Below are 17,200 nucleotides of genomic sequence, written 5' to 3'. Positions count from 1 at the left end.
GGATCGATGTGTTGCCCGAGGCTGATACAGTTTCTGGGTTCTGTGTGCTTAGTTCTCTCCGGTTTTGGTATTATAAACTACATACTTTACTGCACTTGAACAAAACTTTGATTAAGATTTTCGTTTGTTGCCTCCTGTTGGTCGTCGGTGCTGGCCTGGCTTTTGTTTTTTGTTGCAACTTGACGGAGGGAGAGGTCGAAGAGTGGAGGGAAAGCGAGCGAAGTCGAAGAGTGAAGAGCGAGGTCGAAGAGTGGTGAGTGGAGAGCGAGTGATTCAGAAACTTTTTGAATTGGATGCGCTTCAGCTTCAGGCTGTGTTCAAGAGTGTTGTAGCAGGCAGATGAGTTAGTAGATTTACAATATGAATAGGGAAAAGTTGCATATTTTTGTACATTTAGAAAACAATATCTGTAGAAAGACAGAAAATCTATCTGGGAAAGAGGTTAATTCATTGCAGGAGAATGTGGAAAATTCTTACACGGAAATACAAATTAATTGAAATTTCTAGAGCTAAGCGAAACTGCTCAATCGATTGCATACACTCACATGTCAGCAGTGACGCGGATATGAAGATTAGAGAGAGTGTGAACGGCAGTTTGAGCTGACAATAACATAATTAGAGAGACCGAAAGCAGCCTAAAATTTAGCATGCGATTTAGCCTACAATTAGGGCAACAAGCCTGCACAAATCGTCGGCCATTGAAATGTTGGGCTAAGATGAAAATATAATTTATAATATTTTATAGTTTCTAATAATTTAGGTATAATTTCATCTTGGAATGACTGTGCCCGTCTAACTTCTTTTAACAGCGCCAACGTGTTATTGGGTGGTTATTGATGTACCAAAACTGTTACCTCTAATTTATACATTCAAAATCCATCCTAAGCATTACAATATGTGCCAAACGATAGAAAAAACCCACCAAATGCCAAATCCTATCCCGATTTCCAGTCTATTATTTGTATTATAGCTTAGAGTCTCTCCCAAGCCATTAAACCTTTAGTATCTCTTCCCAATTAAGACCTTCCTTTACCCAATTCTAATCTGCACCAATATACAATATTTCTGGCGTCTACCCTCATTGTTATATCACTTGCAATTTGTATCGAGGAGCCATTGTTTCGCCTCCCCCTATACCTCACAACAAATAGTTTTTCGCTAGTCTTCCAATTCCCTGCCAATACGCTCCTTTCCATAAACAATTTTCAGGCGAAAATCCAACTTAGACGGGTTTGCCCGAGAATCGAAAGAGCTCAATTTGTTTGTTCATTTTATTTGTGGCAGGCAAGGGGCAGCCGCCACACACACACCGACAGTGAGTGCAAAAAGTTTTGTTACTCGTGGCAGCTTGGAAAGCGATTTTGTAGTTTAGTTTATGTATCTGAGCTGGCAAAACAAATCCAAAATCAAAAGGAAAAAAAGGGGAAATTTCTACGAGGAAGGTTGTAGCCAGAGGTAAAAGAGAAAAGGGGCAGACGCCGAGATTGGCGCATCCCTGCTATGTCCTCCCATAGTACCTCCAAGAGTCCACGGTCCAGTGTCCTTCGAATACTCCAAGTACATCTACTGGGGCAAGAATTTTTAATATTTCATTAAATGGAGTGCCCGGAAATCGTTCAAGTGGCACACGATGAGCACGCACAAGTGCACAAGGGCCAAAGCTTACGGAAAGCCGCACCAGTCTCAGTCGCAGTCCCGCAGCAGATTATAAGCTTTCAGAGACACAGAGGGAGAGACCAACAGAGAGTGTGGCAGGGAATGCGCTTAATTTTTGGCATTTTTCTGGTTAAGTCAGCCGCAGATTTTCTTTCTTATTTGTCGAGGATTCTTTCGCTCTTTTCCTCCCTCCTTTTGGTGTTATTTTTTCCCCTCCAACTAAGATCCACTTGAAATGAACTTGCTAAGAAAATATTTAAGAAGTGAAAGGGAGGTGCGTGGTGCAGGACAGGGGTCGCAGGAGATGCCTAGAGATAGGCAATGACATTCCCTTTGGGCCGTGGGACAGGACCTATTTTTCGTTTTATTTTTTAATATTTTTATACCCGGTACTCAAAGAGTAAATAGGGTATATTGTATTTGTGCGAATAACGGTTGTATGTAACGCACAGAAGGAAGCGTTTCCGACCCCATAAAGTATATATATTCTTGATCAGCATCAATAGACGAGTCGATAGAGCCATGTCTGTCTGTCCGTCTTGTTTGTCGGCTAGTTCTCAGAGACTATAAGAGCTAGAGCCACCAAATTTTACATCCAGACTGCTATATGCTCACACTGAAACCAGTGTATTTCAAAAATGAGCCCAGCCCCCTTCCGCCCCCGCAAAAGGGCGAAAACCTCCCAATTCTACAACTTTGAAGATAAAAGAAAACTAAAAACGCCACTCCGTAGGAAATGGCCATATCTATCAGATCACCAAATTGGGATCCGATCGGATCATTATTATAGCCACAATGGAGAAATTAATTTCCAGTGGCTAAACCCACCCTGTCCCGCAGCTTTTGTTGTTCTTTTTACATTCTCTCATTCACACTCTGCTTCTGCTTCACTCGGTCCCTGCCTCTGCCCTCCCCTTGGCGATTCCTCTTCCGACTTTTAACCCACCCCGTCCCGGGGGTGGGAGCGTGTTGGTGTGAGAAGTGTTGTAGATGTAGATGACAGATGAAGAAAAAATTTAAAATTTGACAAAACACCGCTAAGGTGCAGATGTAGTACTGAGTGCCGGGTATAAAAGTTGTGACGCGTAAAAAGCGTCTCACACGTCCCTTCTCGTTTGTTTTTATTTTAAGAGATATTTTAACCCCAACTTCAAATCCTCTTCGTGATTCCTAACTCTGTTAATTTCTACCAATCTAAAGTCTCACTCACGCTGCCACCCTTAACCTAAAAAAAAAACAACTTCGCTTCCAAGCTTTGAGAACTGACAACGGAGCGCGGCGGGTTCTGCACAAGACCATTGAACAACTGTTTGCCCCAAAGCGCAAAAGTCAATGAGGCCAAGAAGAAACGTTGCAACTGGCTGGGAACACTCTTCTCTGGTTGGCTGCAATAAGTTCCGTGTTGTTAATTTCGCAAGAGAGTGTAACTTGTAATTTTGAATGTTGTAAGGTCTCTTCCATGGGATGCTGCTCCTGCTAAACCTCCTCCTCCAATGCTTTACGGCCATCAACTCTGCCCTCCACATCTGTGGCGGGTGACTTAAAACACAACGCGTTACGGCTGCCACGTGAACGTTACGTCGAATGCTTCGTTGACTTCAACTATCAAAGCTAACAACTTATATTTTAACGACAAAATGAAAACTCTTGTTTCCGGGCCAGAAAAAGTTTGATAAAACAAAAACTAAGAGAAATCGTAAGAACTCAAAATAAAATGCCAGCAAAAAACAATTTTAAAGGGTTTTCCGTCTCTCACCTGAGGATGATGATGATGATGATGTCTTGGCAGCGGCCTTTTTGCCCAAGAGGCCTGCACAATCCACACCAAAACCAATTTCACAATAATTAATCGTTGGGTAGCACACAATTCGGAATGGAGATTAAAATAACATTTGTTAGTGGAATATGTTAGTGGGTTATAAATAAATATTTTTAAATAATTACGATGGACGCTGACGTCAATCGAAACGGGCAAAGGCAATTCACTTTTGCCTATTTTAAGTCGATGTCCTTGAAGTTTCCGCTTCAATGAAAATTGACAAGGCCCCTACCTTGATTATAATTTGCTTGCCATGGATGGAAATCAAGGGAAGTGGGAAGGGAATCGGTAAAGTAAGGGGATTGAAAGGATATTTCACTAAATTAAGCTAATTGGCCACTTTGATCGTCGAATGATGACACATTTAGTGAGCCAAAGACCAGGAATAGAAAAGCAATTTGGACGGGGAGGAAATGGTTTCCCGAGTGGCAAGTTGTGGATACAATTAGACAGGAAAATAAATGAAAATTGTCAAGTTTATTGATTGGTAATTTTAAAGAAAAGTGGGTTCGACATAAAAGCAAATAAAATGTAACCAAAAAGAGAAGGACTCGACTTGTATTCTCTTAGCCATTTGCCACTCATTTCAGCCCATAACAACGACAACAACGAAAATGTTTGAGTGGTCACAAGATAATTACAAATCGATAAAAAAAAGGAAAGAAAAAACACTAAGCACAGGCAAGTAGAAAAGCAACAGGAAAACAAAAAGAGAGAAGAAGAGACAGAGTCTCTCTGTGAAGGAAGGAAAAGACTCTCCTCTCTCTCTATGACGCACAAAAATAAAAGAAAAACTTCATTACGGAAATGAGAGAAAATTAGATAATTCTCTCCAGTTAGCAGCGAACCAAGGGTGGGTTGTGGGTTGGGGGTATGGGCATGTGGGTAGATGTGTGGCATGTGGCACAACTTTGATGAATTATTAACTCTGGCCAACACAGAGAGCGGGCGGAGACGCTTCTTTCATAATTGAGCGGCGCCATCAGCAGATGGAACTTGCTGCCTTAATCGCAGCATTTGATGCTCTCTCTTAAGTGTAGGAACAGGACTCTCTTTTGGGTAACAAAACTTACAGAGCAGAGCGGCCGTGTTTGTCAGTTGTGCACTGCCCGGCGATGAGGCAGCGGCAGCGGCTGCTGCGGCATTCGTTAGACTTGGCTGCGTCATGGCCGCAATGGCCGCCAAATTTTGTACAGTCATCGGTGTCAAGAGTCCAGCGGCAGCGGCAGCCGCTGCACTATCCTGATTTGAATTATTTTGCTGGGCATTCAGGCCAGTGAGGGCTGCATATAAGAAAAGGAGAATATTGCTTAATAGTCACATGCAAATGGCCACTCTGCTTACCTTGCAGCAGCTGCTGTTGCAGTCCTACGGCCTGCAACTGTTGCAACAGTTGAATAGAGGCCGGTGTTAGGGCATCGGCGCCCAGCACTGGCGATTGTTGTTGCGGTGGGTTTGGCAGTATCGGTGTGGAGACACTCTGAGCCGCCTGTCCTAGCGGTATATTGATATTACTGGCCAAATTCCACAGATTCGCTTGGATTTGCTGTATCTTCTTTTGTTCCTTTTCCTTTTGGGTATCGGCAAACTTGACGACCAGAGGCGAAGTGCAGCCCTCCATGATTTTATTTTGGCTTAGAGTCTGCAGGGGGGAAGAAAAGGAAATTTTAAGATTTGATAGCAACATTTTATGCAACATATAACTTACCACTTTAATGGCCGAAATGGCAGCGTGTTTGGTGGCGAATGTGACAAAGGCACAACCCTTGCTCTGTCCGTTCTGATCTCTCAATACCGTGCACTCCTCAATGTTGCCGTGGACCTCAAATAGTTTACGCACGTCGTTCTCGTTCAACTTTTTGTTTAGCATGCCGACAAACAGTTTGCGTTCTGTAACAAGATACAACAAGAAAATATAGTTAGTAATCTGTACTAGACCTTGGCCTTGGTAAATTAATCGCTCCGTGAAAAAATCTTGCCTTAACCGCATCAAAAGGTAATCCAATAACCAGGCTCACCTTGCCCACAGTCGAGTGGGCTAGGGCCAGTGGTTCGGTTCGGGCTGGGGTCTGGTGTCTGGTGTCTGGGCTGGGGTCTAGGTCTAGGTCTGGGCGGGTGATTATCTCTATTTCTGGTGGCTCTGTGCTTGGCCAGGCTTAGTTAATTTTACCATTTTCAATGCTCAATTAATTTTACATAAATTAAAACTCTCTCTCTCAAAATGGAATGCACTAGACTTGTCTGGACTCGATAACTATGTAATTGGCAGGCATTTAACATTTCGCCAAATATTTGCGCTCTCTCTCCTGCCCCAGACGCATACTAGCAAAGGTCTCTACAGGCAACGAGGGGGTCGGGCTCTACTAATTTATTTGCACAAACACGCAAAACGCGCACTACACAAATTAATTGGTATCGAATGTGCAATTGGTTGTGAATGTTTTTTTTTTATTAGCGCCAGAATGTTGTTTTGTGCGGGTTGATCGGTTTGGTTCAATGGGTTTTCTATCTATTTACTAAACTAAATTGGAAATCAATTGGCTTAAACACATTTTAAAGTGCCAGCGATTAAGGGAGGGCTTAAAATGTTGAAGTAACTTGAATGAACAACGCACAAATGTATGAATTGTATGAATTTTGAAACCCTATGTGCATTTTTTTTTTAGCAGTAATAATGATGGTCAAATGGTACACTGAAGGATGAAAATATTCATACAGGTTTATAGAATGGATTTTCCACATTATTTTCCATTAATAAAAAATCCAATAGTTGGTGTGTGGAAGAGTAGATACATTCAAATAAAGTACAAATGTACGCCTCGTATCTTAAGATTATTCTTAGTGTATTTGTTTTTGCCTGAATTCAAGATATTCTGCTTGGTTGATTTTCTGCTAAAAGTGCTTAATTTCCGCCTTGTCTTCGCACCTTTTCTGTACGCAAGTATGAGTTGGCGGGAGAGAGTATTGGGTACTAAGAGAGTAGCGGAGATCATAGAAGCGAAGAAGCGATAGGAACTCTGGCTGTGGTCGCTGGTAAGCTTGGGTGTTCACAAGTGCAAGACAGAGAGGCATTGCTTTCTGTTTTCGCACTCGTCTAGAAGAGAGTGTGCTTCTTGAGAGAGAACCTATCCCACCCCAGAGTGGATCATGCAAGTAACAACATATGTACATGTGTATATGCACTCTGCTTGGTGTTGCTGTGTGGGAGTGAGAGGCAAATTTCGGTACCTGCTTTGTGTTGTGTAAACATTTGGCATGGCAAGAGAAAAGGTTTTGCAGTGGCTTGAAAGTTAGCTGCGAGTTTTTGGTTTGTCCGTTTTGATCTCGAATTTCGTAACACACACACACACCTAAAATTCTGTTATTTGCGTTGCTCAGTGTAAAGGGAAAATAACAATGGAACAAGAGATCCTGATAAATTTGAACAGAAATACAAATTATGTTTTCATTCTTTTCGTCCCATAATTCCAGCTTATTCTCGTCTGTCTCTCTCTCTTGCCCACATAGATAAGCAGACCAATTATTTTTTGTGGTAATTTCTACTGCATTTTCAGGCAATATCAACCGAAAAAACATCGCCTAAAATGTCATTGTTTGGAACTATTTTTATTTTATCGCTTCAATAAACGTGAAATTTTTAGCAAACTGCAAATTATGTGTTTTATGTGCATTTTGAACCCATCCGCTGCACCCCCTGCACACACAGTTCATTCGTGGCGCCGGAAAATCTGTTTTTGGATATCAATTAAAATTATAATTAAGCTGCTTATGGTTAAAAATTGATTTTTAGTAGCCATTTCTGGTCATTGACTCGCAAAAATATTAAATTTATATTTTGCACACTTTAAAATTATGTTGATTTGAGGCGGATTGTGAAATGGTTTTTATATTCTCTTGGAGTAACCACAAGAAATGTTGAAATTCAGCTTAATGGGAAAAGACGGGATTCCTAATGATGGCAACACCCCTCGCCACACTGCAGCACTTGCCACATTTTCAAGCATCAATGTGCTGCAATGCAGCTACCATGCCAAGCACTCTCAACGTGCTCCCGCTATCCAATTGCCATTCCGAGTGCTGCTGTTGCTGCTGCTGCATCATCATCATCATCCTGGAGCGTTCTCAAATGCAAAACCGACGCCTGCAGTGGCGCTACACCCACAAAGAAGAAGCAGCAACCGCCCACAGCAGAGCACAGTTATTATTATTATGATTATCGCAAACTGCAACGGGAACAGGCATCAACTAACTGCACTTGAGCTATATTATCATAATCCCCGCAGCAGAAATTGCGCACAGTCAGCAGACGCGGCAGCCGCATCAGCCATTTGAGTCCCACTGCCAGTTTCCTCCTCTCTATCTCTATCCCTCCATCAACAGAAAGGGAATTTAAAAATTCATTGAATTCGATGCTCAGCTGGGTTGTGTGTGGTGGCTGAATGCCAATACTTTGGACCGTTTCGAAACCCTCACTGTATCCATTCGAAAAAAGTACAAATATAACCTCAAAGTAAGAAAAACAAACAGGACGACTTTTCCATCAACTGTGAAGACTTTGGCTGTCTGACGCTGTGGTGTGACCTCATCAGTTCAGATCATCTACAAATTGAATGAGCTTCTTCAATGCTCCTTCGGTTCGTAGCAGTAAGACTGTCATGTACATATGTATGTATCTTAATTGGTTGAAACAGTGCTCTATATAAAGATGCTTCTTGTTAAGTTGTATTTATATACAAAGAATTCAAAGAAATTGTGTGCGTAATCAGTAGCTAAAATAATCATATCTTCTAGAAGGCAGCAGCTTCAAATTATCGGTAAATGCAGAGAACTTGTTCAGCTTTTCTTCAGGTTTATTTCTTATATTTTATGGATCAGCCATAGTCTTAAGAGACTTAATAGTATTAAGACTTCAGATTTAAATCCTAAACACTTTGAGTCTTTATATTTCGAGAGAAAAAATTCCCCATTTAATCTGAGTAGTCGACGATTTTAACTTTGTTAATTTCTTTTGCATTTTCCTCCAATTTAAGTCACAACCCTACTCTTCCACTCAACATCTACTATCTATAATCCCCATTAAGTGTTAGTCCATAAAGAATATTTTTTAGAATATTCACTAACATTTCTTTCACTAAATTCTCTCAAGGAATAACTCTTTTATTTTTTAACTACCAGATCCAGTCCCTCTCACATCTTGAGCGCCATTCAATTTAAAGTTGAATTCCTTCACTAAGGCTGGCGGGGAAAACTTTTAGGAAAGCCTTTAAGTCCGTTAGTTAGTTTTAAATTATTAATATTGCCAGGAGTCGAGAGTCCAGTCCCAGCCGTGAGCGTACTAGCTCTTTCTACCACCATAAATATGCATCCACTGGGTTTCCAAGAGGTAGTCAGTCCGTTGGATGCAAGATGCCGGAAGCTGAATGGAAACTGGAGGAGTCAGTGAGCCGGATATGGGGAAGGTAATGCAACTAATCTGCTTCTAGTGGCGCACATTAAGTGTTGCCACGCTTTCGACTTTAATTTGAAAATATAAAGCAGCCAAAGAGGGGAGGGAAGTGCGAGGAGCGACTAAAGTGCGGGCCACTTCTGCCAGCAACCTACATCCACCCATCCACATGTTCACGACTCTTTTTTTTCATCTTTTTTGTTGCCTCCTCCGTCGCTAGCCATTTTTGCATGCAACTCAACGTAACCCAGCGGCCAGGAGGCTATCACTCCAGCCCCAAACCAGGGCCGCAGCTGGACCAGAAAAAGGACCACCACCCAGCGCAAACGTCGAACTCCAAACCGAAACCAAATGCACAGCGAACGAACAAGCCATGACATCGAAGTCAACGTTCGGGGAAATGCGTTCTATACTGTACCTTCCTCTTCACTCATCCTAGTCAGCGGATAGGAGAAGAAGTACAGTAATCTACTAAGGGATACCCTACGCTAGGAAGGCACAACTAATCTAAACATTCAAACAGATCAAAGGTTAATTGCAGAGAGGACTTCTGGCTATAATTATGTCTTTATTATGTCTATTATTTAATATTTAATTTTTAGTTTGCATTGTTTATATATTTGTTTTTTATATCATTTTACATGGATAACTATTAAATTTTCAATCCCATCCGAACATGCTCTTACCTAAGCTTGTAAAAAAAAATAAAATTAACTGACAAAGCAAAGTGCATTAAAACGGGTCATGTTTGCCACCATATCACTCGCACATCTTAATTCACCTGCACCCCGCTCTCACTCATATTTCTCCCTGCTGCTCCCCGCACTCACTCATATTTCACTCCCCGGCTACCACCACTCTCACACTTAGCTAATGTATGTCACAAATATGAGCAGGCGCGTACGCAATGCCACGGATGGATGGACTTGCCTTGGTTGGATGGCCTCTCCCTCTCCACCACTCCCTCTGCCTTCATCTGCCACCTAATCACTTCTCCACCTGGTTGCCCTCAGCCGCCACCACTTTGCATGCATCGCTGCGTGTTTGGCATATTTAACAAATTTTCTCAAAAATAATGTAACTCTCCCGCTATCGCCCCATGTAGAACGAACTCTCGCTCGTTTTCGTTGTTTTCTGGGTGCTGCGGTTGTTTTCATCACCGCACATGTGGAATGGTCAGAACAAGAGGGTATAGAGGGAGGCTGATAGTGAGTGGCAAAATCTAATCAAGCGCTGCGGCAATGACCACACCAGGAGCACCATGGTCTCCCTCTCTTCTGCAAAGCCACACAGCAAAACGCAAAATAAGCCAACAACAAGACACACACCCGGATGAGAAAGGAAAGTTCTGCCAACTAAATGCAATTTCCCCTTATTGAAAATGCCCAAAAGGACATGCAGCACCCAAAGGGCTTAGCAAGGATAATAATAGGGGAATATATAGGGGACATTTCATGCGGCATAGATCTGCCAATGAAGCTGGTTTAGACAGCGTATTGGAAGTTGTTTCTGTACAGATATTTATACATATGTGTTTATACGTGAATTTTTGGGTAGTAGATCTATAAATATGTTACCATGACGAGCCTCTCTGGGGTACAGAAAATGTTGAAGAGAGAGTAGAAAAGAATGAAAGAGAATTGACTCTCTCTCTTAAGTAGTTACCAGACATTAAAACCCGCCCTGAACTGCAAAGCTACGCTGTGGGAGAGATAACTCTTAACTATTCCTATGCTAGACAATTCTTAAATACAAATACATAAAAATAACTGCTCTTATCCCCTGCTTATTCCCCTCTTCCTAAAAAATTATACTTTCACTGCTTTCGCTCTTTTTTCTCTCTTCTCTTAAAGCCAGCAAGGAGCTGAGAGATATTCTAATCTTTCCGGATATACGAGCAGCACTCGCATGCCTAATGAAATTTTTTGGTTGCTTGCCACAGCACCAACCCAACGCCACACGAAGCTGCGAATCCGGATCCCATTGTAATGTATTATTAAATTTAATTTCGAGCTGCCAGGGCTTGTCGAAAAAATGATGGCAAATATTTTTGTGCTTGTATAAAATTTAAATTTTAATCGCCATGGAGCCGGGGGGCTTTTTTTTGCAGTATTTTTTGCTTCCATTTTTTTGGTGGGCTCAAAGGCTCAAGATTTGTAACTTTGAAAGCGATGAAATATGTTTAAAGGAGGGCTTACATTTTGTTGCTGTACAATTTTAATGTTTTTCAGTAACTAAATCCTAAAAAACATGCCAAATCATTGCCGTTCTTGTTCACTTAAAACCCCAGTCAAATTTCTAGAAAAATCAAATTTCAATCTAGCATTAAAATTAATACACAATAAAGACCGTAATAAACAAAATACGTTGAGCTCTAATGTGCATTTTATATATATTTTATGTTTGCTCAAGTCGGACCCCAATACTATTTTCTGACCCCCCCCCCAGCCCCCACAGCATCGCGCTCAACGAAAGCTACCGCTTTCCAAGGTTCGGCTCTCACTTTTCCAATGCCATCTTTTGTTTACAATTTTGCTGTTTTTATACCCGATACTTGATGAGTAAATAGGGTATATTGCATTTGTGCGGAAAAAACTCTCACTGCTACCAGTGTATTCAAAATTTCGCATTTTATGTAAATATTCCAAAGCTATAATTTTTTTCTGACGATATTTAAATTAAATATTTCACCATTGGATAACTCTTCTACGTGACGTACTCTTTCTTACTCTCTATCACGGAGCAGCTTGGCAGGTAATTAAAAAAAAAAATTAGATGGAATATTTAAAGAATAAGCCCAACAATGTATTCAAATTTAAATAAAATCGAGAAGGGACGTGTGAGACGCTTCTTACGCGTCACAACTTTTATACCCGGCTCTCAGTACTACATCTGTAACTTAGCGGTTATTTGTCATTTTTTAAATTCTAACTTCTTTCTTCATCTTTGCAGCTTATATTTGTTTTTTTTTACATTCTCTCATTCACACTCTGCTTCTGCTTTGTGTGGGCCTAGGGAAGAGGGGCGAGCGGCTTGGTGTGAGAAGTGTTGTAGATGTAGATAAAAGATGAAGAAAAAATGTAAAATTTGACAAAACATTTGCACTAAGGTGCAGATGTAGTACTGAGTGCCGGGTATAAAAGTTGTGAAGCGTAAGAAGCGTCTCACACGTCCCTTCTTGTTTTTTGTGGCTTGCATAAACGAAATTTACATTTTCATTGCATTGAAAATTGAGTTGCTTTGTGTTTAATATATTTCCTTACCGCCTAAAAATATTGAATATCAAATTGGAGTTGAGGAACTGAAGAGCTGAGCAATAACAAAGATTATGCTCTCAGGATGCATATATATCAAATATAATTTCACTAAAAAAATAAAAGAAAAAGCGGAACTTTGGCGAATAAATTTCCATTACGAACGAGAAACGTTTTCGGATACTTCCAACTAAAAAGGAAATAAATTCGAACACCCCTCAATAAAAAGAGCCAGCGAAGAATGGGCACAAAGGACGAAACCAATTTCAACAAAACTTGCGGCTCATTTATCAACTCTCTGTAACGAAGCAGGGTGGAGCTGGGTGGATGGACAATACTTCGTACAGGTTAATAAATCGATATGCATGGAAAGCCACAAAAATATGCTTCAGCAGCAAGCCAATAAAATGAGACACACAAAAACACACAGCAAAAAAATATTAAGGACGTAGCAACTACAAGAGAGAAACATAAATTTTCATGTTGAGGCAATAAAAAGGACATGTCTTTTTTTGTTGAAGATATTCACATGTCCAACCAACAACAACAACATTATCAAGAGCATAAAAATAAGGCCTAGAGAGAGTCCTTTGAAAATTATTTGCATTTTTACACACACACGTTTTGGGGGTCAGCGAAGGACACGACAAGCGGGAAAAGCTTGCCAGGAAAATATGAATGGATGTCTATTGTGGTGCTCCATTTTCCTACATAGGGTTCAAAGTTTTTGATTTGAACAATGCACATGTGTGTGTCGGTGTTGTGCTGTGGGGTGTAACTGTGATAATGGGTTTCTGTGTCGAAGCAACTTTCAACTTCCTTTATTGTATTTTATGGTCCTATCGCTCCCTTTTTTCCCCTTTTTGTATGATGTTTTTTTTTTTTTTTTTTTTGTGTCTGTGTGCATAAGTAGTTTTAGTTTGATTATGATAATAATACTCGTATCTGCACGAGGTTAGGGCGGCGCACTGCAGGGTTACAGGGTTAAGTCTGGCAGCATTAGTTTAATGGCGGTAAGGCAAGCAGTTTCTATCAATATTATATGTAAATTATGCAAATCCATTTTAGTGGCTCAACGGAGAACGTATCTTAAAGTAGATATAATGGAGAACAAAGCAATTTAAATAGATTTTGTGGGTTTGTAAAATAAGAGAATGCTGAAGCTAAGCTTTAGAAAATATGATGTAGAAGTGATATATGGAGTGAAATTTTGAAGCGAGATTGCATGGAAAAGTATAAGCTAAGAAAATATAAGGCAAAAATTATAAGTGAGATTTTATACCACAAATTACATAGAAAGTAGCACTTTATTTAGAAAGAACAAAACAATGCGCGAGACATTGTCTTCTTCAATAAATCCAACTGTTTGCACAAAATAAAAATATATCTTGCTCCTATTAAGCTCCGTGCATAAAAACAATTAAAAGTATGGCTTTATCTTGTCATAGAAAATCATCCAAAACAGACGCAAAACTAAATGAGGAAACTGCTTTAAATTGAGTAAACTTTCGATTTTAGATTCATAATTTCTAACATATACAGTTACAGTACTAGTTTAATTTTAAAATATTTTTCTAAGTGTTAAACAATTTTAAAGAATTTCCTATAGCAAGCTCAAAAAATTTCTGTAAATTAGGGCCAACATTTTGGCATGGAAAACCTGTCACGCAGTTGGGCATACCGTCATTCATTCAGTTGTACATGCAGCGAATCAGTCAGAGAGTGAGTCAGTCAGTCATACAGTTGGACATTCAGTACATCAGTCAGAGAGAGAGTCAGTCAGTTATGACGAGAGTGAGTCAGTCAGTCAGTTGGCTTGGCAATCATTCAGGCAGTCCGTTGAGTGTCACTCAAACCCACAGCTAGCAACCAGACACAGCCAGTCGGCCAGGCAAGTTGTGGGTACTGCATTTTCAACCCATAGTGTGCCACGAGTGCCAAGGTCTTGTCAGAAAAGATGCTGCCTGTTCCCTTGACCCCTGGAACCTCCTTTCCCACTGCAACTCAGAGGTTCGGCTCTCTCTCTTACTCTATTTGGCCACAAACAAAGTGTGAAGTATTTCCACCAAAAACCAATTCATTTGCATAAAGTGGCAACTAGCCTCAGACACAGTAGGCAGCACAGAATTCCATGCCATGGTTATGGCATCAAGCCCTACAAATGGGTGTTGGAGAGTGGAAGGAAGAGTCCTCTCCTACATCTCCATATTTGTAGGTAAATGGCAAAGCTCCTACCCAATGCATTAGGCAGAGGGGCAGGATCCTGGCAAAAATAATTTCATGCGGGTCCAGTGTGTAGGCCAGAGTGGCCGGCCATAGGCAATGAGGCTTTTTTGGCCGGAATGCAGGATGCAGGATGCAGGATCAGTACAGTGCCATGGCCCTGGCCTCGGCTGCTGCATATTTTTTGGGTCAAAGCAATTAAAGGTATAAATTCTCGCACTCTCTCCCTGGCAGGCGAAAAATTAATTTTTTTTCTCGTTTCTTTTTTAAATATTCTATATGCCCCAGTCACGTGCAGGCACTGGACCTGGCCACGTGGTTGCCCGGCAGTTCATTTAACGTTTAATTTAGCAGAAAATTAAAGTCCAGTTAATATTTGCATGGCAATTGAGCCCAGAGTGAGAGAGAGATTTATGGAGTAACAAATTATGATTATACGCAGAGGGTCTGCGGTGGGGTTAATAGTGCAGCGTAGGGGTTTAATGACAGTAAGATCAGTTCCATTGATATAGCATTGACGAGCAGAAGAGGGGAACGAAGAAAAAAGATTTGAAAAGCTTCCAAGAATCATTCGAATATCCCTCATGTTGTCATTTTGCTAACAAATTATTGACTGCTAAGCTACTGTGGAAAAAAACGGCTAAGTTTATTTGTAAAAGAGTTAGATAGTCAGAAAGACAAATTCAACTTCTTATTCTGTATAATTCCAATTAATTTCAGTACCATAATTCTGTGTTTTATTGCCATAAATTGCCTACTTGCATGTTTTAGGATATCAGGCATCAGTAGCTAAGCTACTCTGGGAAGTAATGGCTAAATATCTCTGCGAAAGAGACAGATAGTGAAACAGATAAAAATCAGTAAGATTTTGGCAAGTAAATCACGAAAAGCATTTTGAAAGAGGAGCTCCCCCAAGATATGACAATATTGATTATTTACACGGCCCTCGAATAGTCCCGCGAACAGGCATTAGTATGCAATAATTGCCTCAATGTCTTTCAAATTCAAGCAGTTATATCGTACTTATTTCTAGGTTACTCTGAAAGCGAATGGTTAAGCTACGCTGTGAAAGAGAGAGTGCTTTCAGTGTTTCCCCACATGTCCATCAAAAGTTTTCATTCTGTTCTCTGAATCATACTATACTCATATCTTTGTCGCACTTTAATCCAACTCTTCTCACGTTGCTCTACCCATTACCCACACACACAAATTGTTCACACTTGAAGGAAATATAACACAAACACACACTGCCGGCTGCACAGAGCACACACTTCCTCCTCTGCAAACACACACACACTAAAGAAAAATGAAGTGTAAAACATCAATTTTTACTTTTCTCATATCTCATTCCTTTTTTTTCGGTAGCTTCATATGGTTGGTCCCTTGTATTAAACAGGAAAAAATGTGTCAGGACGGTCACACAGCCAACTTCAACTCAGCCGAAGGATTCAACAGTTTTTGCAGCAACCTGTATCTCTCTCTTTTCTTTCTCACTCTCCATGCGCGTTAATAATGTTGAAGTCAAGTGTAAATTTGTGGCCCAGTGATGACTGCGTGGTGGTCTGCACTGGACATTTCCAGGTGATATAAAGACCTCCAAACAAGGTTTTAAATATTTTTGCCAGCTGCTGCTGCCTTCTGCTGCTTGTTTTATTTTCCGCTGCTTTTCCGCTTTTCGGTTTGGGCAGCCAACAGATAATGAAATGAAGAGCCGGTAATTGTGTGTGGGAGTAAAAAAATTATGTCCACGCAATTGACATTAAAGTTTCAAAAAAGACTGAAAGTGTTCTGAATTTTTTACAGCATTTTTTGCAGAGATGCAGCTCCAGGAAGCTCCATATATATGGCCAGATATCGGGAACATATTTTAAAGACTTTTGCTATATTTTTCCCACTCTTCTCTCCCATTTTCTTACATCTTTAAGTCACACTCCCAAGATCTTCTATCCCCTAAAGCTCTAGCTTAAATTCTACTATCCGCCTTTCAGCAATCTTGCCACGTTTCGCATTTATTTTTGGCAACAATAAAAGGCGACTTCTGTCATGGGCAATTTGCTTAATGACAACTTTTTCTTGGCAATTTGATGTCACACCCTCGGTCTCAGTGCCTCTCTATCTGCACCCCATCCCAAGCCCAACAATCCACCAACGAATGACGACGATGCACGCCCAATAAATTGCTTTAATCACCCAGTTTTAAAAGGCAGACGTATGAGGTAGACAAGCAGTCAGATGTCTCTGCAGATAGAGTCAGGCCAGGCCGTGAGATACATTGTAATGTGAATGTAAGGCAATTTGGTCAGCTGCCTTGAATGGGAGAGTCGAGAGAGTCCTCCGACAAGGTAGATAACACTCAACATCAACAGACCATCAATAAGAGAGGGCCAGAGGAGGACGAGAAAAAGAAGAAGGATTAGAGGTCGCAGGCAGACAGCGTGCGACATATACGACAGGTGACTGAGCAACCACTGAAGCTGAGAATTGATAGAGATGGCACAGGGATTGTCGATCTATGTACACAGATTTGAGTTTAATCAATGCCACATGGAAATCTCGGTGTCGTACAAAAATGTCATAAAGACAGAAGTACATAAATACAGCGGTGCATTGGTTATCCAAATACACAAATACAGAAGAATACAAAAACTACATTAAATACGTGGAGAAATGAGAGTAAGTTTCATTATACATGAAAAAATGGTTTCAAGGTATGAAAGGTATGTAAATAAATCGTTAATACGATTAGTTCATATGAGACTGTCATGGTAACCATCAATCATAGTCAAAATTGAGTACTGGATA

At 40.6% G+C, this 17,200-nt stretch overlaps 1 protein-coding gene across 3 annotated transcripts in view; it reads right to left on the bottom strand.

Annotated features, from left to right (window-relative positions):
* Nucleotides 1-17,200, bottom strand: part of LOC117581678 (CUGBP Elav-like family member 2) — a 95,802-nt gene that overhangs the window by 9,699 nt on the left and 68,903 nt on the right. For all 3 annotated transcript variants that reach the window (XM_034269051.1, XM_034269052.1, XM_034269053.1), the window contains 3 exons: nt 5,184-5,365; nt 4,820-5,117; nt 4,549-4,758 (listed from right to left, as the gene is read on the bottom strand). In XM_034269051.1, the coding sequence (XP_034124942.1) occupies nt 4,549-4,758; nt 4,820-5,117; nt 5,184-5,365 (690 nt within the window). The remainder of the gene's footprint in view (nt 1-4,548; nt 4,759-4,819; nt 5,118-5,183; nt 5,366-17,200) is intronic.

Source organism: Drosophila guanche, unplaced genomic scaffold, assembly GCF_900245975.1.
Source record: "Drosophila guanche unplaced genomic scaffold, DGUA_6, whole genome shotgun sequence".
NCBI lineage: Eukaryota > Metazoa > Arthropoda > Insecta > Diptera > Drosophilidae > Drosophila > Drosophila guanche.
The sequence above is the reverse complement of the archived record's forward strand: the minus strand, read 5'-3'. Positions and strand labels throughout refer to the sequence as shown.